Source organism: Lipotes vexillifer, unplaced genomic scaffold (genome assembly GCF_000442215.2).
Source record: "Lipotes vexillifer unplaced genomic scaffold, Lipotes_vexillifer_v1.1 scaffold477, whole genome shotgun sequence".
Classification (NCBI taxonomy): Eukaryota; Metazoa; Chordata; class Mammalia; order Artiodactyla; family Lipotidae; genus Lipotes; species Lipotes vexillifer.
Genome location: NW_006770652.1, coordinates 2,898,642 through 2,926,037, shown reverse-complemented (window position 1 = coordinate 2,926,037; position 27,396 = coordinate 2,898,642). Strand labels below are relative to the sequence as shown.

The window sequence follows — 27,396 nt, the reverse complement described above, 5'->3', positions numbered from 1 at the left end:
GGGAAAAGGGATTAGGTTTCTCTCTCTCTCCTTCTGTAAGAGGGTGGGTATTCTACCATGCTGTTCTCTTGATAACTCTTCCAAGTCACTGCCCTGTGGGCCAAGACCCTCTTGGTTGTAGGTGGTAGATTCCCAGCTTGGAGCTCATGAACTACACTGAAACAGGAAGGTGAATATAGAAACAGGAAGGTGAATATAGGGCTGGAGTGTGCTGGTCTTACCTCTCTGTCTTTTTTTCTTTTTGTTTTGTTTTGTTTTTGTCTTGGTTTCTGTTGTTTGTTTGTACATCTTTAGCTTTACTAAGAATGTCAAATTGTTTTTCAAAGTAGCTGTACCAATTTGCCCAGCTATCAGTGTTCTGTTTGCTTACATCTTTGTAAAAACTTGATGTTGAAAGAATTTAAATTTTTTTCCAGTTGTGTAGGTGAGAAATCTCTTACTGCAGTTTAAGTTTTCATTTCTCTAATTACTTGTGAGGTTGATTATCTATTTTCTTATGTTTATTGGCTACTTGGCTTTTCTCTTCCATGACATGCCTGTTTGAGCCTTTTGCTCATTTTCTTTTGGATGATTTATGCTTTTTTTCCAGTGTGCAGGAATTCCTTAAACACCATAGATACACGCACACACACACACATATATAATATCTTTTCCCAGTTTGTGGTTTTAATGATGTGTTTTAATTAATGGAAGCTCTCAATTTTACTGTAGTCTTTTATAGTTTGCAGTTTTAGTTTATTGTTTAAAAAATCCTCCCCTACCCCTGTATCATAAATATACGCTCCTCCATAGACCTCTGAAAGTGTTACACTTTTGTCCTTCACATTTAAATCTTGAACCTACCTGGAATTGATTTTTGTGGATTGTGTGAGATACAGGTTGAATTTCAATACTTTATATATTGTTCCTTACCGCTGTTACTCCATCTTGCAAAGTTGTACCTATGTATCAGTCTTTACCAAATGATTGTGGAAATATAAGAGGAATCACAGCACTTGAGGATCTAAAACAGATATCACTCTTCCCGTTGTCCAGGAGGGAAACTCTCCAATTTTACTTCACATTATTATTCAGATCAAGGTCAATTCTCTCATTTATTTCCATCTCCTCCCCTTCTTGCTTTGTCCTCTTATGTTCTCTGAGACCTCCCATAAGCTGAATCTTTTTTGCTCTATACCTCTCCATATCATCCTTCAGGTACACAAAGGCTTTGCAAAAGCTTTGAAATTAACCATTTGAAATTCCATTTTTCCTGGCCTTCGGTGTGAGTGTGCATGCTTGCATTGGCAGCATATTGATTCCATTTCTCTCAGTAACAAGTAGTTTCTATACTGTGAACCAGCGGATTATGGACTTTAGTGGTTGTGTGCACTGCCATTTGAGTGTAATTTTATGAGGTAGTGATTTATGATGTGTGAGTCAAGGAGTTTTGCTTCAATAGGGAAATGGTGTCTAAGGCTCATCTGCTTATTGTCTGATTAGTTACTCTTCTCTCGACTTTATGTTCTGGAGATGAGATGAAGGCTGCTTACTCAGAAAGGTAAACAATTACAAGCAGAAAGATCCATTCTCCAGTACTGTGGGTGAAGGGTTGCATAAGTTTTCAACCTCTGAATTTAAGCAGACCCTGTATTAAAATGGGTGCGGTGTATGATTTTGTTGAGTTTCATGTCAGTCCATATGCTTCCTGGAAACCCAATACTGAGAGGCTTTTATTAAACCCCAGAGAAGATAAATAGTTTCCTTTACTTCTCACTAGTTAGAGGGCACAAACTCATCCTCTAAGAAAAGCCTTCTCAGCAACCTTGTTTGTCTAGAGGCTGGGATATTTGATAAACCCAGAATGATGGCTTTAAGTCGCTCTTATCTCCAGTATCATCACCAAATGTTTTAAATATCATCATTTACTGTGTAAATGTTTAAATTTCACAAATGGAATCAAATGGTCTAGTGAGGATTATTTATGTTGAAAAACAGTGCCATATGTCCTCTACATATTTGAAAATTCTTTTAGCATATGCTACAGAATTGCTTTTTGCACCCCCTTTCCTAGTTCCTGACACATGGTAGAAATATAATGTCTTTACAGTGAATTAGAAAAAGGGAAGAAAGGAGATGGCAGTAGATTGCCATTGTGGCGTATGAATAATTGGTTTAAATTTTTTCCACATTCTTTTTTTTTTTGTAACCTCCTTTACAAAAAAAGAATTTCAGAATTCTTTTCAGAATTATTGAAACATCTGTATGTTTTCAAAATTATCATGATTGTGTCATTGGATTGATGAAGAGCATCTTGTGAATGTATATAATAACTACTCCTATTGAAGCTTATGTTTCTTATCTTAGGAAAGTGGGGAAAATCATCAGGGGAAAGAATTGGCTTACATTCCTTGGAGTCAGTGACCAAGAAATACAAACCATTAGCCAGTTGGATTATAGGAGATTGGCCACATTTCCTCAAAGGAGTTCCTTGAAGATGGAGTTGATTATAATGACGGATCTAATGTAATTCCACTAGGATACAGCTGTTGCAATGATTTATTTGAAATTAGATATATACCTTTTTAACCCCTGGGAATTCAAATGAGGAAAAATATCTAATCAGACAGGCTATCATTAATGGAAAGGTTAGGGGAACGCCAGTTAGACTAATATCAAGTTTAATGTTAAAATAAGATTGTGTGGAGACTACAGATACATACAATCACCTCCTTACAGGTCTTATCCAAGCTGATTAGCAGCTAATTGTTAGTCTTGGAGGGAAAACCCTAAATTAAGCATCTTCAGTTTGCAATCTTCATTACCTTTTGAATTTCTAGTTGAGGGCTTAGTTTTCTAAGATTCTGGTTGTGGTGACACATTTTGATGATGTCTTGATGATATTGCACACTGTGGAAAAAATATTACTTTAGTGTATGATACTTCCAAGGGAACAGGAACAGAGGTGGAATCGGTACCTCAAACATCACGTCCTTGAACTCTTCACTCCTCATGCTATTAACTCCCGTTAAGGCAAACAGGGCTGTGCTTCTTTGAAAATCAAAGAAAACCTTTAGTCCTTTCTAAGACTAATACATTTCTGTTATCCTTTCTATCCATGAAAGGCAATCATTTCTGACTTCTTAATTTTTAAAATTTATTTATTTATTTATTTTTCGCTGCATTGGGTCTTCGTTGCTGTGTGCGGTCTTTCTCTAGTTGTGGCAAGCAGTAGCTTTTCTTGTTGCGGAACACAGGCTCTAGGCGTGCGGGCTTCAGTAGTTGTGGCACGTGGGCTTAGTAGTTGTGGCTCACGGGCTCTAGAGAGCAGGCTCAGTAGTTGTGGCACATGGGCTTAGTTGCTCCGTGGCATGTGGGATATTCCCGAACCAGGGCTTGAACCCGTGTCCCCTGCATTGGCAGGCAGATTCTTAACCACTGCACCACCAGGGAAGTCCTGAGCTTCTTAATTTTTGATCCATTGGAGTTGATGCAACAGGAAATGGCCAGGAAAAACCCATCATCTCAGATTTTCACAAACTGTCAGTGTGACTTCTCTTTTTATGGAGATGTTTTGTTGTAATTTCAGAAGGTGGTTGTTAGTTATGTTGGCTACATTACATTTAGTACATCTGGGATGTGTTCACATGAAGACATTGGCTAAAAGCTGTGTCTTGTGGCCTGGAATTGACTCTGATATTGAAAAGACTGGGAAGGACATTCCTTGCTACTTGGCCTAATCTAACAAAGACACCTTCTTGGGAAGCCCAGTCAGGAATTCATTTTGGAATTGAAGAACGAGTACAGAAGTTGAACTTCTCAATTGTTGTAGAATTCTTTTCAAAATATGTTTTTAGTTCTTTCCCAAATTTCTGCCATGGCAATTATAGCTCTGAGACTATTATTTATAACCCTGGCACCAGAATTTCTGACCATGGCTCTACAATTACTTTTATTTGAGTTAAAGGAATTTGTGTAAATGACTTGCCTCTGAGCTGTCACCACTGTAAGGCCAAGACAGGTTTGGACGTTAACACTTGCCTCCAATGCCTCAAGGCAGAACTCAGTATTTGAGAACAGGAATCAGTTCTGCTAAACTTGTGATGTGGCAATATCTAAAGTTTTCCAATCTTAAATGAGGACGATTAAGACAAACAGAACAGAATCCTGCTCCATCTCTGCCCATTCTTCATTCATGTTTAGCACCAAAGTTTGCCTTTTTTGAAAACTATGGAGTTTGAACCAATGTAGAATTTTTTCCACCTAGTTGAAGTTGGAAGGTCCATTGTGAGCCCCGGGTACATTAGCTCACAAGTATGTAATTCCAAGGACTGATTAAAATAGTGGACAACTAAAGATTTTCAAGTAGTTTATCATTTATTATTTTTGCCATTTTCTTAGTATGTGGGACGGTTTGGTATAAAGTGAGAAAGTATGTACAGTATCACCTTGTCAACTGTAAACTGTTCTGTGATCTGAATAATATTAATACTAGCAACAACAGCATCAATTATACACAACTTATATAGCATTTACTATGTGCTGGGAACTGTTCTAAGTACTTTACATGTTTTCCCCTATTTAATCATCACTGAAGCCCTCTGAGAGTAAGTGTTATGATCATTCCGTTTGACAATTAGTGGGACTGGACACAGGGTAGTGAAGTAACTTAAGATATTCCAGTTAGTATGTGGCATAGAGGGGATTGAAATGCTGGCATTGTGGCTCCAGAGTTGAGAACAGGGATATAGGGAGCCCCCATCTCCTTTCGGTGGCATTCTGAATGTCAGATAGTTAGAAAATATATGCTTCTAACTAGGCCGGAAGTAGATAAGAAGAGTGTTGCTCATTTGATTTAGATGTTTATGAATCTGATAAGCACCTGTGATTTCATCTGCCTGAAAAGAATTTAGAAATGATGGCAAGTATGGTGCTCATTTTAATGTGATATGAAACACTTCCACTGTCTGATTGGTTTTGAACAGCTTTATTCTTCTAGTAGTATAAAGAGCATTTTTAAAAACAGAGGGTAAAATGTAGCTTTCTATAATATTTATCCTTTAAACTATTGCTTTTCTATCTCTTGGATGAGTTTTTGGATTAATGTGGTTAAAAGGCTTTTACAGAGAATAAAAAGGGAGCTCATTCACATGGACCTGGGGTTCCACTCACAACAGGTTCTCTTCCAGACAGTGACACTGACTTGTACCATTTCAAGAAAAACAGTCCTGTGTTTTCACGTTTGTCAGTCTTACTTATTACAGCTGGGCCAACTGTATGTTACCAGGTTAGAGTGAGAAGCAATCCATTCATGTGTGGAGGTGAGAACCGTGATTAGTGCAGCAAACTGAGGTGCCCTTTAAAGAAATTAAGTACTTCAGTCAAAGTGTTCTCATGTCTTTCTCCCCAACATACAACCTCAGCCTTATAATTGATGGGTCTAAAAAGGTCTCTCGTAGCATCTCCTTCTGCTGTAATGAGATACACAGTAAAAGCCCATTTGATTCCAAAGAAATGTCTTATTTTGTTTTTCCTCCCCTGGTGGAAGGATGCTTCTTTGGCCAGATGCAATTAATTTACTCAAAAGGCTTTCTTTTAAAAGAAAAAAAGAAATTTTCATTTCTTACGTCTTCTCTAAGTGCCCCACTTTGGTTTGACAGGGGTGAGTTGAGTTCTCTTCACTGGTAGAATAAGATCTTAACACCTCACTATCTCTTCCAAGACTGATCATCACCTTTACTCACAACACCCCTATATGAAAAAGTCTTAGAAGAAGAAAACATGAAATAGGGGGCAATAATAAATGTCTGTGTTCTAAAAAATTTAAGTGTCAATAAATGAAAGTTGCTATAAGGCTCTGGGTGCCTGTTGAAATTCTTGGCACTGTGACATTCAGGACATACATATTTGTTCCACACTGTGCGCGAGACAGCTTTGCTGGGATGATCGTCTGGGTTAGCAGGGGAGGTTTGCCATGTAAAGCCTCTTCCGAATCAGCTGTTTCCCCTTAAGCGCTTCCATAGGGCTTAGTATACATCTCTATCATGGAACCGATGGTATTGCAAATTCTTTGAGGAGAGGGTTATATCTTATTAACTTAAGATAGTGCCTAAAACACACTTGGTACCTAATGAATATTGGTAGAATGGAGGGAAGATAGGACATGTCCATAAACAAGAAGAAGAAGAGCTTTTCAGACAGAGAATATGATGTGAACAAAGAGAAAGACTTAGAAAACTGTGGTCGAGGAATCATCACATAATTCAGTTTGGTTATAATATAATGTGTGAAGACGCTTTTGGAAGCAACTGTTGAAAAAGTAGAGTAGGCGGGACTTCACAAATCATTGTCAAGTTGGGGGTGGTGGTTAGTAGATGGTCCCTTAAGTTTGGAGCCTAAAAGACCAGAACGATGTGATCTCCTTGAAATAAATGGAATTTCTTCATTTTGAGAGGAAAACAGGTTTAAGAGAGAAGGAATATTCCCTTCTGAAAAGTTGAGTTTGCGGTGCCACCAGAATCTCCGGATGTAGATAAGGAAACGTAAGTGGAAACAGGATGAGAGGCTCAGGAAAACAAGGTCAAAGCTGAAGGAAACACACTTGGCAGTGAGACCTGCACAGGTGACTGTGCAAGCAAGGGTCAGATGAAGTTGCTGATGGGGAGAAGGAAGCTGAGGAGAGAAGAGCTGAGAACAAAACGTGAAACAAGGCTCTGGAGAAACAAGGACAACCAAAGCATGAGAGAGAAAAGGAGCAATGAGAGCCACCTGTCTCAGCATAAAAGGCAGGCATGCTGGGGAGGGGGCGTGCAATGCAGCACGGGGAAGTGGCTGGGTTTTGCCATCAAGAGTTGAGTTCAGGTCTTACTCCATCACCTGTTAGCCGCACGATCTGCAGCCAATTACATAAGCTCTTGGACCACAATTTCCTTACCTTGGCAGTTGTTAATTTAATTTAACAGTGTTAATTTAAATAGCTTAAACATACAGTCTTTAAATAATACTTTAGAAATTACTCTCGTCTCTTCCAGTAAACTGGAAGATTTAGAGTTGTCTATATTTCTTATGTACATGCAAGCAACTATATTGCAAAATATATCATTTAAAAACTGTCTTGTAATCCATACAAAATTGAAGATTTAGGAATTTTTGAATTACATGTTTGATACACTGTCTTTTGCCCACTGTCTTCAGAATAAAGCACTTGGAGTTTAAATATAATTCTCTTTGTCTGATCAAGCTTAATTTTTTGAGCACCTGCTGTATACCCAGCACTTTTCTAGCTCTTTTTACTGAGCCCCTCTAGCTAAGGCTTTTTCTTTCCAATTCTTAGGGTATTTATTAATCTGTGTTTTCTTTAGCCACCATAAATATTCTTACCAGCACTTCTGAAACAATTTAAAATGTATAGTGTTTGTGATTTTCCTAGTACAGTCCATTGAAAATACTATATTTTACTCTTTATTTCTGGGAGAAGCAAAACTATTGTTATTTTCTTGGGAAACATTTGCAAATTTTTGCCTCAGAAAATATTATGCAGTATAAAGTTACTTTTTCCATGTCTCAAATCATTGATAAAATGCATTTTAAGTGGCACTTTAATGTACTGATATTTTTTCTTTTGCTAGAAAAAGAAACAATAACTTACACTTTTCTAATCCTTTTTATTAGGGTACTACATTAAGAAAAATACTCCTGAATCGGTACTTTAGAGGCGATTATGGTGTCTGTATGAACGGACACCTCTCTGGAGCCTACTGCAAATCTGCACAAGGAGGAGGCAAGACATCATTTTTTCCTCATTTTCGGATTTTTAGAGCATGTCTGCATGCATTGCTACTCTAGTATTTTACTTAACATAGCACAAATATAAAAATCATTTAAAGAGCACTATTAGCAGCCACAGCAAAAATAAGAAGATCCTGCCATTTGCGCCAACTAGGATGGACCTCAAGGGCGTTATGCTAAAGTGAACTAAGTCAGACAAAGACAGGCAACACATGCTATCGCTCACATATGTAATCTAAAAACCCCAAACTCCCAGACACAGGCATCAGATTTGTGCTTGCCCGAGGCAGGGAGTGGGGAGTAGGGGAATCAAGGGAAAGGGGTCAAAAGGAACAAACTTCCAGCTCTAAAATAAATAAATCCAGATGATGTAATATACAACATGATGACTATAGCTAACAGTACTGTACTACGTATTTGAAAGTTGCCAAGAGAATAGATCCTAAAAGTTCTCATCACAAGGAAAATAAATTAACTTTATGAGATGATGAATTTAATTAATCTTACTGTCGTGATCATTTTGCAATATATCATATCAAAGCATTATGTTGTACACCTTAAACGTACACAATGTTATATATCATTGATATACGATGTTATATCTCAATAAAACTGGAAAAATAAATTTAAAAAGCACCATTAAAAACTTTCGCACAGGGGCTTCCCTGGTGGCGCAGTGGTTGAGAGTCTGCCTGCCGATGCAGGGGACACGGATTCGTGTCCCTGTCCGGGAAGATCCCACATGCCGCGGAGCGGCTGGGCCCGTGAGCCATGGCCGCTGAGCCTGCGCGTCCGGAGCCTGTGCTCTGCAAAGGGAGAGGCCACAACAGTGAGAGGCCCGCGTACCGCAAAAAAACAAAACAAAACAAAAAAAACCCTTTGCACAATTTTGGGTTCATTAAACAATGGATTTGAACATTTGAATTAATTTTGCCTTCTGACAAAGGTTTATTTATTTGTTTTACCTAATCACAGGAAGCTTTTCTGGACAAGATTCAGATAAGATGGGGATATCCATGTCAGATATTCAGTGTCTACTGGATAAAGAAGGTGCATCTGAACTTGTCATCGATGTTATAGTGAACACCAAAAATGACAGAATTTTTTCGGAAGGCATTTTACTTGGCATTGCCTTGCTTGAAGGAGGAAATACACAAACTCAGGTACTTGCTTACCATTATGACCATTTGTTACATTTTGTTATTTTGTATTTCTTATTTACTTGTTATAGAAACCCAGGGAAAGTAATGTTTTTTCATTAAGCTTCTCATGACTGTTCCCCCACCCCAAAACAACCACATTTTCCTTATATATTTATTTGATTTGCTGTAGTAACTACAGAGCTCCACAAATTACTCGGTGAAGCAGAACATTCCTTAGCAGCATCATTTCTAACATGATACCAGAAATTCTGGTTTGCTTAGGGAAATTTTAGGCTTACTTTCAGCAAATCAGGACAACATTTTGACTCATCAAAGAGTTAAATGTAGAAGAAAAAGAATTAAGTGCATTAATTAAATGAGGTAAAATATATAGAAACCCCTCGCACAGTATTTGGCATTAAAACAAGTTCCCGTAACATTCCCCACCCATCTCAGATACTTTTTCAGGAGCTCAGAACTCTACCTTTCCCTTTTGCCCCAAATCTCTCAGTGCTTGTTACCCTGCTGCCTCTCCCTGCTTTCACTGGTGTGGGGAGAGAAGAACCATGTCTCCTTTCTTCATTCTGTTTGCTCACCTGCCTCAGGAGGGGTGACTTGAGAGTCATCGTTCATCTATTCATTGCTCTGCTCCAGTGAGCGGTGTGCTCACTTGCATGCAGGATCAGACCACTGCTTCCAGAAGGCATGTGTTTCACTTTGAAATTCCTGCCAAGTTGTGCCTGGACTCTCCCCACACTTAAAGGCAGAGCTCGCTCATCGTGTGACCCCCAGAGCTGGGAAGCGTTCCCAGGGAACAGGCATCATCCTCCCAGCCCTGCCGCTCACTAATCTGATATTTCTAGGTTTGCCTTGGTCAGGAAGGAAACGACGCTTACAACGAATTGGAAAATCCAGAATCCATTTTCCCTCTTCATGGCAAGTAGAAGCCGCATCTAATTAAAACACTAAAAAAAAAAAAAATCATGTTACCTCTAAAGATATCTGTCTAAAACACGCGTTATTCTCCTGCTTAAAATCAGTCACTTTCCCTATAAAGGCAAACTCTACTGTAGTCCATAAGATCCTTCACGATCTAATCTCTTCAAGTTCTCCATCTTTCCTTTCTTATTCCATCTCTCCCCTCCCCGGTCCTCTCTCTTGTGCACCAGCTATACTAAGCTCTTGTAATTCCTTAGATGTGCTGTGCCATTTCTCATGTCACTTTCTCCTCTTCAAGGACTCAACTCATGAACTTCTTTTGGAAGCCTTTTCTGATCCTGTGTCCCACTGGGCAGAATTGTCCACTAGGTACTGTATGCTTCTGCTCTATCATGGAGGAGTTCATCAGGCTATGATTCCTTAGAGGTTGAGACCACATGTTTTCCATCTTTGCATCCCTTGTGTCTGGCACCATGGCTGGCCCAGCCTAGGGATTCAATAAATGTTCAGGAGTGAATGGCTCTATGAATGAATGGTCCAAATCAAATTCTACCTCATTCACAGAGTCTTCCCTGTCTGGTTGGGGCCTTTGGGACCAGTCCTTTATCTGAGCTCCCATAGCATTTGTTTCTTTGATGCTCACTTGGCACTTTACCTGTGCAGCTTTGTTTGGTTGTTATTTATATGGCATCCTGTCTCTCCAGTTAAATGTCATCTTCTTTAAAGTAGGGGCTCAAGTCTTGTTCTTTATATCTATGGTGCTTTATAGCCGTTCAACAAATATTTGTTGATGTGGATAGCATTCAATGATTTTTGTACAAGAAAACCTTCTTTTAAGATGGGTTATGACAGTCTTATTTACCAGCCTTACACTATTCGTGTTTCTCACTTATCTACATCATTGTGTAACCCAGATGTCAACTGTGTGCTCCTGGCCCTAAGAGGTCTAGTTGAGGTCAACTTGAATCCTTGCCCTCCCAAGACTTCTGCCAAAATCCAGGAGGGGTTACATTCTCATAGTCTCGCTGGCCACTAATGTCTTGCTTTCTTATTAGTTCATGGGATGTCTTGGCACTTGCCAGCTTCTGTAGTACTGAGGTAGGAATCTGATCCCCTTCCTTAATTTCTATCCTCCTAGCTACATAAATCAATTTATATGTTTAATATACTTTATTAGAGAATGGTTGAGGGGGAGGATAGAGGAGGTGGTTAGATTACAATTTCAAATTGCACGCTAATAATAGCAACAATGAAAATAATACCTCCACCAAGTGCTATTCCTGGTGCTTTCTGTGTAATAACTTGGTTAATCCTCACAAACAACCTGTGCAGGAACTTGTGTCCTATCTCATCTTAACAAAGAAGAATCTGAGATATACCTAAACTCACATAGCTAGTTAGAGATCAAGCTAGGATTGGAACCCGTGCAGACTGGCTCCAGAGTCTGTGCTGTTAACCACTACAAACATCTCCTTTCGAAAATATCCTTCTGCCGCCTCACCCCTAGAAAGTTTCGCTGGCTGATCACCCTGTGTCACACCCTGGTCTTACTTCATCTCTCTGGTTCCTCACTTCATTTCTCTTCTCTGTCCTCTCATTTCTAGTCTCCCCCACCCCCTTCTTGGGGGAAAGTCCTTCCTCTGTCACATAGATCTGTTTATCTATCAACCGTGGCTCCCCCCAAAAACCTTAGAGTTTCCTCTTATACTCTGAAACTCATGGAGGTGCTTCCCCAGTCAAAGCCCACCTCTTTTGTGACGTAAATCGTTATGCTACCTGTTGAGATTATATACACATATAAAAAGCATACTGTTTATCTTTATTAAAATCATACTGTTCAGTATAGAGCCCTGGTTTTTAAAAGTCTATGTAAATCATCTGATATTTTGAGCTTAAGAGGTTATTTTATAAATTTAGTGATTTAGAGTCAGAGAATCTGGATTTAAATCCTAGCTCTACCCACTTACTACTTATATAATATTGGGCAAGTTGTTTATGTTCACCAAACCATATTTTATTGATCTACAAAATGGAAATAAGAATACCGTGTTCATCACACAGTTGCACTGAAATAATCGATAAGATAATATATGTCAAGGAACAACATAAATTATAAAACTTCGTTTTAATAGAACCACAAAGTTCTATAACTTCCTCATTAATATATAGGAATCCCTTTCTACCTTCTAACCCCATTGCATTGAAAATATTAGTGTTCAAGCATCAGCTTAATTTATGAGACCATAGAGGTCTCTGGATGCTGAATTTATCCTTTGAATTAACAGAACCAGCTTGACTGTTTCACTGTAGTTGCTATGGTTACTGTGGCTTTTGGGCCTGCTTTCTTGAGTTGTCGCTAGCCCTCTGCTTAGAGCTTCCCCCTTGTAGGTATGAAGCCAACTTGTAAGACTTCATGAAACACTTTGAGAATATGCATCACCCACATAACAAACTGCAGGACAGGCATCCATTTCAAGCCCTGATGTCATTAGAGTCTCACCTATAAGTTCCAGGACCTATGAGTCATGGTTTCAGGCATTCTTTCAGGAAAGCATATCTGCAGGAGCCAAACTCCCCAAAATTGACTGTTTAGATATATTGGATTATGGTCAATTCTAGTTGATCTGGAAGTCATTATTTCTTCAGATGTTTTCTTCCCATTGTCTCTCATCAAGGTTATATAATTCTTTTTTATCAGCACAGTTCCTGGAATTATTATCTTTATTAATTTTTTTTTTTTACTTTCTCTTGTTTGTGTTGCATCTATTCCAAGGTTTTAGTCTTAATAACTTAAAATTTCCCCATCCAGTGTGAATCCTGACTTCTCTGGAGTGTACCACCTTTCCCATCTCCTACCTCTTCGGCTACTTCCTGAAGTCATTAAGCAGACCATTAAGTCATTAAGCAGATTAGGGCAGATATTCTCAAGTTTCAGTATTTCCATCTCTCCGTGAGATATGTTTTATCCTACTTTGGGTGTTGAATCCTTTCTACATCATTATTTACTCTAAAGCAGAATTCACTTTTACATTTTATGGTGGGCTTGCCCTAGACCCCATGCAAAGCAACGTATCTGATAAAGTACCAAAAGAATTTAGTGCCTACTTATCAGTGGGTTCCTGTGAGTGAGGCTGCCATGGTAACACATTCTAAATTAAATGTACTATAATTTAGACAAAGAGAAAAATAACTCTTTGTAGACGCACATTTACCATCAGATTAGTGGTTGTTTTCCATATGCTAGATTACAAAGTCACAAGGGCAGAGACTGTAGTTGTTATCCCTGTTTGTTCTATCCCTTCATAGCATGGGACCCGGCACATAGTAGGCCCTCAGTAAATATGTGTTGAATCAAAACATGACTTCATAATAATATAAAAACCAAAGAGCTCTTTGCATACCCCTTCTTACAGTACCTTTGTAAAATTTTAAAACAAATAATCAGTAAAGATGAATTCAATAACATGAAATTATGTTGGATTTTAGTGGAAAGTGCTAAGCAAATACAAGCTATTATTAGGACACAGTAAATAGTACAGGAGACTAGCAAAGCTGTCAGTTTATGAAATAATCATGGGCAGCACATTAAATATAGACTTTTATCCATAATGCTTATGATTATTTCAAACGTAAAAACATTATTTTCTCCCCTTGGGTATAGATGTCTTCAAATATGTTTTCTTGCAGTATTCCTTCTACCAGCAGTTGCATGAACAAAAAAAGTCAGAAAAATTCTTCAAAGTTCTCTATGACCGAATGAAGGCTGCTCAGAAAGAGATAAGATCAACAGTGACAGTTAATACCATAGACTTAGGTAACAAAAAAAGGGATGATGACAACGAATTGATGACATCTGGCTCACGCATGAGAGGTAAAGAAATAGTTGAGTACTGGGGAGAATAGAGTGAGAGAAAAGAGGGGTAACACAGTTTTTAGATCTCTCTCATGTTTTTCATCTCACTTGTCTTAGTCTAATTATTCCAGCTGTGACTCTGTTTTTGGAACTCCATTCTTGAATTTCTGTGGTCATGGGGTTGACCTTGAAAGAGCTCTGTAGGGCCAAGCTCAAGCAAGGAGTTATCAGTGCAAAGCAACAAGTGACATGAAAATGTTTGATTTCATTGTGAAATTTATGGTAAAGAACAACTGCCCAAACCTTCTAAATGTTCATGAAATTTAAACTGTAAGAACAGGAATTACAGCACTAAACTCTATGAAAGATTTTTGGTATTTGGAATAATGAAGTCATCAGTGTAGTAAACACAGATCATCTAAATCTTAACATTTTTGAAGTTTGCCCTATTTTCCCACCTTCTCGTACTCAAGAACTCTGACATTTTATATTTATCAGAAAGACAGGAAGGAGCCCTTCTAAAATTGGCTAAGCATTAAGATCTTTTTTTTAATATCCCAGTGCAAAGTTAATTTTTTAGTTGCTACCTCTCAGATTCTTTTTGGGAAATTCTTGCACCTCTTGTCAGGTGATTTTAAATTCAGTTGTTAGAGAATTTGGATAACTGTCTTTCTTTTATTAGCAAAAGCAAGTTAATTCATAAATATAAGAATACTGCTTTATTTTCAGTAAGAGATTCATCATTACATTTAAAAGAGGGAATGAAAGGCCAATTAACAGAAGCTTCTTCGGCAACATCCAAAGCATACTGTGCGTACAGAAGAGAAATGGATCCAGAAATAGACATCATGTGCACAGGATCAGAAGCGGGAAACGCTGAGGAAAAGTCTGCGGAGGAAGTAACAGTGAGTCCTGCCATTGCCATCATGCAGCCGATTCTGAGATTTCTTCAGTTACTCTGTGAGAATCACAACCGGGAACTGCAGGTATCTGTTCTCTTTTGTGTGAAAGCCGAGCATACAGCCTATGATTATAGGTAATTAAATTCAAATAAAACTAACAAGTAGTTTTGGAGAGAGTTTGGGAGAAATAATAAAGACAATAGTGCTCTTCTGAAATGGAAGAAACTTTGGTACCTAAGTGAAGAAAAATGAGAGGAAAATTCCTTTATGCATGAAAAAAAATCAGGCTCCTACTGTATCATTCTTTGCATTTTCAACTCACATCTCTTTAGCCTCAGTGGGTATCATCTAACCTTAGGACTCTGGGATTTGTTAAGTAAGGTCACATTTGCCTCATCTGTATGTTTCATGGTTTTATAAGACTGTGGAGCCTTTCATCATTCCCAACTCGGTTCATATTTCTTGAGTGAGGATACAGAGTATCTTTGTATGTCTTCATTAGAAACAGTATAGAAGAGGATTTTTTTTTTTTTTGCTTTTGAAGTGTAGTTGATGTACAATATTGTTTTAGTTTCAGGAGTACAGCAAAATGATTCATATATATATATTTCCTTTTTAAAATTCTTTTCCATTGTACCTTATTATGAGATATTGAATAGTTCCCTGTGCTATAGAGTAAATTCCTATTATTTATCTACTTTATATATGGTAGTGTGAATCTGTTAATCCCATACTCCTAATTTTTCCCTCCTCCTTCCCCCTTCCCCTTTGGTAACCATATGTTTGTTTTCTGTCTGTGAGTCTGTTTCTGTTTTGTAAATAATTTCATTGGTACTATTTTTTTAGATTCCACATGTAAGTGGTATCTCTCTAGATCCATCCAGGTTGCTGCAAATGGCATTGTTTCAATCTTTTTTATGGCTGAGTAATATTCCTCTGTGTGTGTGTGTGTGTGTGTGTGTGTGTGTGTGTGTGTGTGTGTGTTACATCTTCTTTATCCATGTGTTTGTTGATGGACACTTCGGTCGCTTCCATGTCTTGGCTATTGTAAATAATGCTGCTGTGAATATAGGGGTAAGTGTATCTTTTTGAATTAGAGTTTTTGTCTTTTCTGGGTATATGCCGAGGAGTGGGATTGCTGGATCATATGGTAACTCTATGTTTATTTTTTAAGGACCATCCACACTGTTTTCTGTAGTGGCTGCACCAATTTACATTCCCACCAATAGTGTAGGAGGGTTCCCTTTTCTTCACACCCTCTCCAGCATTTATTATTTGTACACTTTTTGATGATAGCCATTCTGACTGGTGTGAGGTAGTTTGGGTTTGAATTTCTCTAATAATTAGCAGTGTTGAGCATCTTTTCATATGCTTGTTGGCCATCTGTATGTCTTCTTTGGAGAAATGTCTCTTTAGGTCTTCTGCCCAATTTTCAACTGAGTTGTTTGCTTTTTTGATAGTGAGTTGTATGAGCTGTTTATATATTTTGGAAATTAATCTCTTGTCGGTTGCATCATTTGCAAATATTTTCTCCCAGTCTGTAGGTTGTCTTTTCGTTTTGTTGATGGTTTCCTTTGCTGTGCAAAAGCTTATAAGTTTTATTAGATTACATTTGTTTATTTTTGCTTTTATTTCTTTTACCTAGGAAGACTGACCTAAGAAAATATTGCTACAATTTACGTCAGAGAATATTTTCCCTATGTTCTCTTCTAGGAGTTTTATGGTGTTATGTCTTATATTTAAGTCTTTAAGCCATTTTGAATTGATTTTTGTGTATGATGTGAGGGAGCGTTCTAACTTCATTGATTTACTTGGGGAAGAGGAATTTTTACAGCAGTGAAGATTGATACCTTTCTAAATTAATATAATCCTGGCCTTACATCTTCTTTGGTACATTTTTTGTTGTCAAATAGATGAACTTAGGTGTGCCTAGGAATTTTGGCCCCTTTGTTTTGGGCATCATTTGTACATGCTGCTTATGTCACCATAGAAAAACCACATGAATGGTGACATCATTTCTAAGAGTACAACTCCAGTATTAGAGCGACAGCAGAGTTTGAAGCTGTGTTTTCTAGTAAGCATCTAAAGTGCAGGTGTTCTGAATTGGTAAGAGAGAGTAGATTCATATTAATTGGATTGAATATCCTCCAAGGAGATGAGACCCTCAGGAATTAATGAATGGCGGAAGCCATGACTCTTGTGGACCACCCCACCACAACTTGGAGAGAGCTGCTGCAGAGCTGTCAGCAGGCAAAGACCAGAAGCTTTATTTGCAGAGGGAAGATATTGAATGTGTGCCTGTGCACTTATCCTTACCCATGTGGTCTGTCCATGTGGGAAGTGGATGTGTAGTATTTGATCAAACATTTTACTGATAGGAATGTGGGATCAAACAATTTGGAAAATGCTACTTATAAAATAGTTTTGTTTTATTACGAATAAGTGTTAGAATTTTTCACAGTAGCTAATATGTAAAAGCAGCCCCAGTGTCCATTAACAGATGAATAGATACACAAAATGGGGTGTATACAAAAAATATGATATCATTCAGCCTTAACAAGGAAGGAAGTTCTGACATGCGCTACAACATGTATGAACCTGGGGACATTATGCCAAGTGAAGTAAGACACACAAAAAGACAAATATTGTGTGATTCCACTTACATGACATAGAGTAGTCAAAATAATGAAGACAGAAAGTAGAAGGGTGGATGTCAAGGGCTAGGGAGAGGGAGAATGGGGAGTTGTTAATAGGTGTAGAGTTTTAGTTTTACAAAGATGAAAGGAGTTATAGAAATGGATGATGGACATGGTAGCTAAACATTATGAATATGTTTAATACCACCCGTCTGTGTACACTTAAAAATGGTTAAGAGTAAATTTTATGTATATTTTGCCACAATACAAAAAATTGGAAAAAAAACCACAAATGCAAACTAAAAGGAAACAGAATAAATGGTAGAAATGAATTCAAATGAATTAAATAGTAAATTAAATTAGTGAAAATAAGTAATAAAATAAAAGTTTCCATCTTTGCTTACCCTTTCACCAGGTTTATTCCCCCATTAAATCACTTTTTTTTGTTTGTTTATACAGCACGTTCTTATAAGTCATCAATTTTATACACATCAGTGTATACATGTCAATTCCAATCTCCCAATTCATCACACCACCACCCCCATCCCCCCGCAGCTTTCCCCCCTTGGTGTCCATACATTTGTTCTCTACATCTGTGTCTCAACTTCTGCTCTGCAAACCGGTTCATCTGTACCATTTCTCTAGGTTCCACATATATGCGTTAATATGCGATATTTGTTTTTCTCTTTCTGACTTACTTTACTCTGTATGACAGTATCTAGATCCATCCACGTCTCAACAAATGACCCAATTTCATTCCTTTTTATGGCTGAGTAATATTCCATTGTATATATGTACCACATCTTCTTTATCCATTCGTCTGTCAATGGGCGTTTAGGTTGCTTCCATGACCTGCCTATTGTAAATAGTGCTGCAATGAACATTGGGGTGCGTGAGTCTTTTTGAATTATGGTATCTTCTGGGTATATGCCCAGTAGTGGGATTGCTGGGTCCTATGGGAATTCTATTTTTAGTTTTTTAAGGAACCTCCATACTGTTCTCCATAGTGCCTGTATCAATTTACATTCCCACCAACAGTGCAAGAGGGTTCCCTTTTCTCCACACCCTCTCCAGCATTTGTTGTTTGTAGATTTTCTGATGATGCCCATTCTAACTGGTGTGAGGTGATAGCTCATTGTAGTTTTGATTTGCATTTCTCTAATAATTAGTGATGTTGAGCAGCTTTTCATGTGCTTCTTGGCCATCTGTATGTCTTCTTCGGAGAAATGTCTATTTAGGTCTTCTGCCCATTTTTGGATTGGGTTGTTTGTTTTTTTAATATTGAGCTGCATGAGCTGTTTATATATTTTGGAGATTAATCTTTTGTCTGTTGATTCGTTTGCAAATATTTTCTCCCATTCTGGGGGTTATCTTTATATCTTGTTTATGGTTTCCCTTGCTTTGCAAAAGCTTTCAAGTTTCATTAGGTCCCATTTGTTTACTTTTGTTTTTATTTCCATTACTGTAGGAGGTGGATCAAAAAAGATCTTGCTGTGATTTATGTCAAAGTGTGTTCTTCCTATGTCTTCCTCTACGAGTTTTATAGTGTCCGGTATTACATTTAGGTCTCTAATCCATTTTGAGTTTATTTTTGTGTATGGTGTTAGGGAGTGTTCTAATTTGATTCTTTTCATGTAGCTGTCCAGTTTTCCCAGCACCACTTATTGAAAAGACTCTCTTTTCTCCATTGTGTATCCTTGCCTCCTTTGTTATACATTAGTTGACCATAGGTGCACAGGTTTATCTCTGGGCTTTCTATCTTGTTCCATTGATCTATGATTCTGTTTTTGTGCCAGTACCATATTGTCTTGATTACTGTAGCTTTATAGTATAGTCTGAAGTCAGGGAGTCTAATTCCTCCAGGTCCATTTTTTTCCGTCAAGACTGCTTTGGCTATTCGGAATCTTTTGCGTCTCCATACAAATTTTAAGATTTTTTGTTCTAGTCCTGTGAAAAATGCCATTGGTAATTTGATAGGGATTGCATTGAATCTGTAGATTGCTTTGGGTAGTATAGTCATTTTCAGAATATTGATTCTTCCAATCCAAGAACATGGTATATCTCTCCATCTGTTGGTATCATCTTGAATTTCTTTCATCAGTGTCTTATAGTTTTCTGCATACAGGTCTTTTTTCTCCCTAGGTAGGTTTATTCCTAGGTATTTTATTCTTTTTCTTGCAGTGGTAAAGGGGAGTGTTTCCTTAATTTCTCTTTAAGATTTTTCATCATTAGTGTATAGGGATGCAAGAGATTTCTGTGCATTAATTGTGTATCCTGCAACTTGACCAAATTCATTGATTAGCTCTAGTAGTTTTCTGGTGGCATCTTTAGGATTCTCTATGTATAGTATCATGTCATCTGCAAACAGTGACAGTTTTACTTCTTCTTTTCCAGTTTGTATTCGTGTTATTTCTTTTTCTTCTCTGATTGCTGTGACTAGGACTTCCAAAGCTATGTTGAATAATAGTGGTGAGAGTGGACACCCTTGTCTTGTTCCTGATCTCAGAGGAAATGCTTTCAGTTTTTCACAATGGAGAATGATATTTGCTGTGGGTTTGTCTTCTGTGGCCTTATTATGTTGAGATAGGTTCCCTCTACGCCCACTTTCTGGAGAGATTTTATCATAAATGGGTGTTGAATTTTGTCAGAAGCGTTTTCTGCATCTATTGAGATGATCATATGGTTTTTTTTCTTCAATTTGTTAATCTGGTGTATCACATTAATTGATTTGCATATATTGAAGAGTCCTTGCATCCTTGGGATAACCCCACTTAGTCATGGTGTATGATCATTTTAATGTGTTGTTGGATTCTGTTGCTAGTATTTTGTTGAGGATTTTTGCATCTATATTCATCAGTGATTTTGGTCTGTAATTTTCTGTTTTTGTAGTATCTTTGTCTGGCTTTGGTATCAGGGTGATAGTGGCCTCATAGAATGAGTTTGGGAGTGTTCCTTTCTCTGCAATTTTTTGGAAGAGTTTGAGAAGGATGGGTGTGAGCTCTTCTCTAAATGTTTGATAGAATTCACCTGTGAAGCCATCTGGTCCTGGACTTTTGTTTCTTGGAAGATTTTTTATCACAGTTTCAATTTCATTGCTTGTTATTGGTCTGTTCATATTTTCTACTTCTTCCTGGTTCAGTCTTGGAAGGTTATACCTTTCTAAGAATTTGTCCATTTCTTCCAGGTTGTCCATTTTTGGGGCATAGAGTTGCTTGTATTGGTCTCTTAGGATGCTTTGTATTTCTGTGGTGTCTGCTGTAACTTCTCCTTTTTCATTTCTAATTTTATTAATTTGAGTCCTCTCCCTCTTTTTCCTGATGAGTCTGGCTAATGGTTTATCAATTTTGTCTATCTTCTCAAAGAACTAGCTTTCAGTTTTATTGATCTTTGCTATTGTTTTCTTTGTTTCTATTTCATTTATTTTTTCTCTGATCTTTATGATTTCTTTCCTTCTGCTAACTTTGGGTTTTGTTTGTTCTTCTTTCTCTAGTTCTTTTAGGTGTAAGGTTAGATTATTTATTTGAGATTTTTCTTGTTTCTTGAGGTAGGCTTGTAGAGCTATAAACTTCCCTCTTACAACTCCTTTTGCTGCATCCCATAGGTTTTGGATTGTTCTGTTTTCATTGTCATTTGTCTCTTGGTATTTTTTTATTTCCTCTTTGATTTCTTCAGTGATCTCTTGGTTATTTAGTAACGTATTGTTTAACCTCCATGTGTTTGTGTTTTTTACTTTTTTTCCCTGTAATTGATTTCTAATCTCATAGTGTTGTAGTCAGAAAAGATGGTTGATATGATTTCCATTTTCTTAAGTTTACTGAGCCTTGATTTGTGACCCAAGATGTGATCTATCCTGGAGAATGTTCTGTGCGCACTTGAGAAGAAAGTGTCATCTGATGTGTTTGGATGGAATGTCCTATAAATATCAATTAAATCTATCTGGTCTATTGTGTCATTTAAAGCTTCTGTTTCCTTATTTATTTTCATTTTGGATGATCTGTCCATTGGTGTAAGTGAGGTGTTAAAGTCCCCCACTACTATTGTGCTACTGTCGATTTCCTCTTTTATAGCTGTTAGCAGTTGCCTTCTGTATTGAGGTGCTCCTATGTTGGGTGCATATATATTTATAATTGTTATATCTTCTTCTTGGATTGATCCCCTGATCATTATGTAGTGTCCTTCCTTGTCTCTTTTAACATTCTTTATTTTAAAGTCTATTTTATCTGATATGAGTATTGCTACTCCAGCTTTCTTTTGATTCCCATTTGCATGGAGTATCTTTTTCCATCCCCTCAGTTTCAGTCTGAATGTGTCCCTTGGTCTGAAGTGGGTCTCTTGTAGACAGCATATATATGGGTCTTGTTTTTCTATCCATTCAGCAAGCCTGTATCTTTTGGTTGGAGCATTTAATCCATTAATGTTTAGGGTTATTATCAATATGTATGTTCCTACGACCATTTTCTTAATTGTTTTGGGTTTGTTTTTGTAGGTCCTTTCCTTGTCTTGTGTTTCCCACTTAGAGATGGTCCTTTAGCATTTTCGGTAGAGCTGGTTTGGTGGTGCTGAATTCTCTTAGCTTTTGCTTGTCTGTAAAGCTTTTGATTTCTCCATGGAATCTGAATTAGATCCTTGCCATGTAGAGTAATCTTGGTTGTAGGTTCTTCCCTTTCATCACTTTAATTATATCATGCCACTCCCTTCTGGCTTGTAGAGTTTCTGCTGAGAAATCAGCTGTTAATCTTATGGGAATTCCCTTGTATGTTATTTGTCATTTTTCCCTTGCTGTTTCTAATAATTTTTCTTTGTCTTTAATTTTTGCCAATTTGATTAGTATGTCTCTCAGCGTGTTTCTCCTTGGGTTTATCCTGTATGGGACTCTCTGCCCTTCCTGGATTTGGGTGGCTATTTCCTTTCCCACGTTAGGGATGTTTTCGACTATAATCTCTTCAGATATTTTCTTTGGTCCTTTCTCTCTCTCTTCTCATTCTGGACCCCTCTAATGTGAATGTTGTTGCGTTTAATGTTGTCCCAGAGGTCTCTTAGGCTGTCTTCATTTCTTTTCATTCTTTTTTCTTTATTCCGTTCTGCAGCAGTGAATTCCACCATTCTGTCTTCCAGGTCACTTATCTGTTCTCTTGCCTCAGTTATTCTGCTATTGATTCCTTCTAGTCTAGTTTTCATTGCAGTTATTGTATTGTTCATCTCTGTTTGTTTGTTCTTTAATTCTTCTAGGTCTTTGTTAAACATTTCTTTCATCTTCTCGATCTTTGCCTCCATTCCTTTTCCGAGGTCCTGGATCATGTTCACTATCATAATTCTGAATTCTTTTTCTGGAAGGTTGCCTATCTCCACTTCATTTAGTTGTTTTCCTGGGGTTTTATCTTGTTCCTTCATCTGGTACATAGCCCTCTGCCTTTTCTTCTTGTCTCTCTTTCTGTGAATGTGGTTTTTGTTCCACAGGCTGTAGGATTGTAGTTCTTGCTTCCGCTGTCTGCCCTCTGCAGAAGTTGGTTCTTTAAAGAAGATCGATAAGATTCTTATTCCCTCAGCAATGCGTATGGAAACTCCTCTATGCTGTCATACAGTTTGCTGTAACCTCTCACCTCTAGCAGGAGCACTGAGACCGTGGGGATGCTTATCCATGGCATTGACTGGACAGAATGCATAATCTCTCGATAGACTTGGTTCTAGAGAGGGTCCACCGCTGGCTGCCGATTCAGTTCCTGCGGGGCCCTGGCTGCTCCAGCTACTGGACTGCATCTGTCAGCAAGCTGGCAAGGTCTCAGAATCACTCTAACAGGTTGTGTTTCCTTCCAGAAATTTTTATGCACATATAAGCATACTGATCTGTACATGTAAACCTTTAAAAAATACACACACAATATAATGGTCTTCCACTTACTTTTATCATTTAGTAATATACCTTATTACTAAATTACTTATTACTAGATTATGTTTATATCAGTACATATTGAAGTACCTCATTGTTATAGCTTCAATATATTCCAGTGTTTGGATGTGCAATTATTTATTAAATCAGTCACGTTGTGATGGGTATGGTGTGGTTTCCAGTTTGGGCTGTTTTAAGCAGTATGCCGTGAAGCTCTTTGCAGTTGTATGTTAACTGAAAATATTGATAGGTGCTTCCAAGTTGCCCTCCGTAATGGTTGCATCATTTACTGTTTGAAGCTACACTGTTTATAAGGGATCATTTAGTTGAATATTCTTTCCCTAATGAATTTCTTTCCAGTTTCTTTTTCCTTCTCCTTTTCCTACTACCTATTGTTTTTGCCCTTTGTATATAGTTTTAAGACAATGACGTTGAGAAATATTTGTTATGAACCATACTGATAAATATAGATGCTTGGGGAAAAAATGCATCTTTTATTTCTTAAGCCCAGGAGAAATTTAATAAATGCAAATACTTCCATATAAATAGCAATTCCATCCCACATTACCACGGGGATCCTCTCGAGTTAGAAAAACACTCATATGGAGAGAACTAAAAACAGTTGGCACAGTGATTTTTTTTTTTTAATGCTTCAGGTATGCTTTCTTTTGCCTTTAGAATTTCTTGAGGAATCAAAACAACAAAACAAATTACAACCTTGTCTGTGAGACCCTTCAGTTTTTGGACTGCATTTGTGGAAGTACGACGGGTGGCCTGGGCCTCTTGGGTCTCTACATCAATGAGAAGAATGTAGTGCTGGTCAACCAGACTCTGGAGAGCTTGACTGAGTATTGCCAGGGCCCATGCCATGAAAATCAGGTAACTGTGAAAGCAGTCTTTCACGCACAAGTATTCTGACCAGTCAGCAAAAGGATCAGATTGGTGAAGGAGCCTAGTTTTGTGTGCATGTAAAAGGTCTTTCTTCTTGCTTTGCCAGATAGTTTTACCTTCCTAACAAAACATACAAAGACTGAATTATGGACTAACAAATACTATGCCATATTTTAATTTAATTTCACCCTAAAAGGAAATTCCCGTGAAATTATTCCAGATAAAAATCAGAGTTATCAAAAAACGTAAAGTACGTTTTTTCATCATTGATCAGTTTTCATCTTTAGTCAATCTTTCTAGGATTTGTGGCATCAACTCCCATTGGTTTCTTCGGCTCCACTGCAGTGGGTTGTGTATATTATCTCCTTCATATTCACAGTAAACTTATGAAATATGTAATAGTGTTCCCATTTTGCTGATGAATAGGTTCTGTCTCAGAAATCAAGTGGTGTTCCAGAGTCTCAGAGTAACCGAATCTGTACGTTGTAGGGCCTTTCTTAAAACTGAGGACTTGGGCTTCCCTGGTGGCACAGTGGTTGAGAGTCCGCCTGCCGATGCAGGGGACACGGGTTCATGCCCCGGTCCAGGAAGATCCCACATGCCGCAGAGCGGCTGGGCCCGTGAGCCATGGCCGCTGAGCCTGCGCGTCCGGAGCCTGTGCTCCGCAACGGGAGAGGCCACAACAGTGAGAGGCCCGCGTACCGCAAAAAAACCCAACCAAACAAGCAAACAAAACAAAAACTGAGGACTTGTGGTTTAATCTAGAGTGCGCTTTTAACTGTATTACATTTTCCAGGGCAAAGTTTCGACTCCTTTTTCCGGAGTGTTTGTCTCTGATTCCATTTTCTTGGATATCACAGGCACATAGAAGGAGTAGACGGTAGAACACTTGGACTAGTAAATCCGGGGACACCCTGGAATTTACTAACTGTTCACATCTACACAGGTTGTTACAGGGCTACCATCACAAGCATGGATTCACCCTGGAAGGAAGAGTTTTCAAGTCACAGATATTTCTGGATATTAATTTTAAAGAAGCCATTGAGACCAAATATCAGTGCTTAATATAGAAAAGTGAAAAAAGTAATTTGCTTTTCTATTGTGAATTATATGATGTATATGTACAAAAATGCACACACACATACATGTAAATGCATAGGTATGTAGAACAAAAGCGCAATTATTGACATAAATAATTTGTTAGGGGCATACCTCTTCCCCCCCGTAATATGCACGTGACATGGTGAAAGAGTTTGTGGATTTTGCTCTGTATTATATTTCCCTCTTCTAGGGCAACGATACAAGAAAACCTAACTGTTGATTTAAAGTTAAGGAAATATATGCAAATTCAAAGATTTGGTTTTGTTGTTGGTTAAAATCATGTATATCTATAACAGAAAACAAGTATTCTCCATTCTTGGTTTTTTACTAAATCAGGTAAGCTCTAAAAGTAGAAATTAATAATAAAATAGTGTGAATCCCGTATACTCTGGAAATATACTTACTATGAACCCCGTGCTCTGGAAGTGTGTGGAAAGAAAGAAAATGGCTAGCAAATTCTGGACACAATCTGCAAATTGATTCCCTCTAAGGTTAGCAAACATTTTAACAATCAGAAGAACCTCAGGAGATGTAGAAAACGGATGGAAAACACCTCTCTTGGGTGTCAGGGGAGTAAAAATTTCCTTATATGAAGGGAGAAATGAAGCCCATTCTGAAAAATAACAGTCCTTTCAGAGTCACCTTGATTTTACTCTTTCTCATTTATCTTACCTGGGTTTCAATTTTTCAGACACCTTGACAGTGGGTGCTGGGTGGTAAGATGTAGTTCCACAAACTGCAACCCACAAGTTCCTGATTTTCAAGTCCTATAAAATGAATTAAATTCGGAGTCCTAGCACAGTAGACCCTAACCTTCAAAATACTGACATTTATCTCTCAGGATTTTTTTTTTTTTTTTTTTTTTTTTTTTGTGTTGACGCGGGCCTCTCACTGCTGTGGCCTCTTCCGCTGCGGAGCACAGGCTTTTTTGCGGTACACGTGGGCCTCTCACTGTTGTGGCCTCTCCCGTTGTGGAGCACAGGCTCTGGATGCGCAGGCTTAGCGGCCATGGCTCACGGGCCCAGCCGCTCCGCGGCATGTGGGATCTTCCCAGACCGGGTCACGAACCCGTGTCCCCTGCATCAGCAGGCAGACTCTCAACCACTGCACCACCAGGGAAGCCCCTCTCAGAATATTTTATAAGCTTTTCTCAAGTCAGATTCCTCTGTGAATCACTTAAGTTTAAGGAATCTTCTGACCTTTTCCCTCAACCACCATAATTGACAAGATGTCTCCAACACATCAGGAGGTGCCTGTATTCCCTGTCTGCTGCCACAGTGATCAACAGCATCACTTGTTACTCATTTAGCATTAAGTAGCAGATAAATGAAGTTGCTACATCATTTCCAATAAAGTTTACTTACAAACCTTGGGCATAAAGGGCGCATTTCTTTTATAAATAGGAATATTCTCTTAGCCTGGATAGATCAGATCTTACAATTCTAAATTTAAGGAATTCCTCTAATGAAGGGCATATTAAAATTTATTGACTGAGTGTTTTACTTAACCATTGTTTTTTGAAATTCTATTAAAATGCTTCATTGAAAAGATGCCTGTTTCATACAATGTCTATCTCTATGTTCTTCATACAAAGCCATTTAACTAATACTAATCAACTAATAGACTCTATGCAAAAGAATAAGTTAAAGTTAAACCTTTGACTTATCTTAGACTTAATCTTAAAGTTAATTTTAATTATATTTTAAAAGTCGAAAAGCTAAGGTGATTCTGTAATTTTAAGTCATGGCTTCTTAGTGCACTTATGTCGTAAATAGAGTGTTATTTTATAAACATTTTGTTTCCTAGACATGTATTGCTACTCATGAATCTAATGGGATTGATATCATCATTGCTTTGATTCTAAATGACATAAACCCTCTTGGTAAATATCGAATGGACCTGGTGCTCCAACTAAAGGTAGAGTAAATCCACTATTCGGGGTGCGGGGGGGGGAGTGACATTCTCTGTATAAAACTCCCTTTCAGAGTTGACTGTAAATCTTCAAGTAGGTCTTGTAAAAAGCAAGGTATTATTGTATTTTCAACTAATGAATTGGCAGAAAGGGATAGTAAAAGCACCATGAGCACTAAATTCCTGATAAAGTGTCAAATAAGATTTGAGGTAATGTTAGTTGGAGGGTACTTTACTGGAAGTTATTTTAAGCAGCCACTTTGTTTTGCTGTTTTTCTTCTGCTTTTATTTTCTATTTTTCATTATATAGAGGAGCAAAAGGTCCTGAACATTCACTATCCCATATATATATATATATATATATATA

General features: G+C 37.9%; 1 protein-coding gene across 1 annotated transcript in view; it reads left to right on the top strand.

Annotated features, from left to right (window-relative positions):
- The window catches only part of ITPR2 (inositol 1,4,5-trisphosphate receptor type 2), a 547,001-nt gene that overhangs the window by 371,081 nt on the left and 148,524 nt on the right, over nucleotides 1-27,396 (top strand). Inside the window, exons 38-43 of the mRNA XM_007446283.1 lie at nucleotides 7,651-7,759; nucleotides 8,743-8,930; nucleotides 13,536-13,719; nucleotides 14,431-14,687; nucleotides 23,805-24,005; nucleotides 26,925-27,035. Of these exons, the coding sequence (XP_007446345.1) occupies nucleotides 7,651-7,759; nucleotides 8,743-8,930; nucleotides 13,536-13,719; nucleotides 14,431-14,687; nucleotides 23,805-24,005; nucleotides 26,925-27,035 (1,050 nt within the window). The remainder of the gene's footprint in view (nucleotides 1-7,650; nucleotides 7,760-8,742; nucleotides 8,931-13,535; nucleotides 13,720-14,430; nucleotides 14,688-23,804; nucleotides 24,006-26,924; nucleotides 27,036-27,396) is intronic.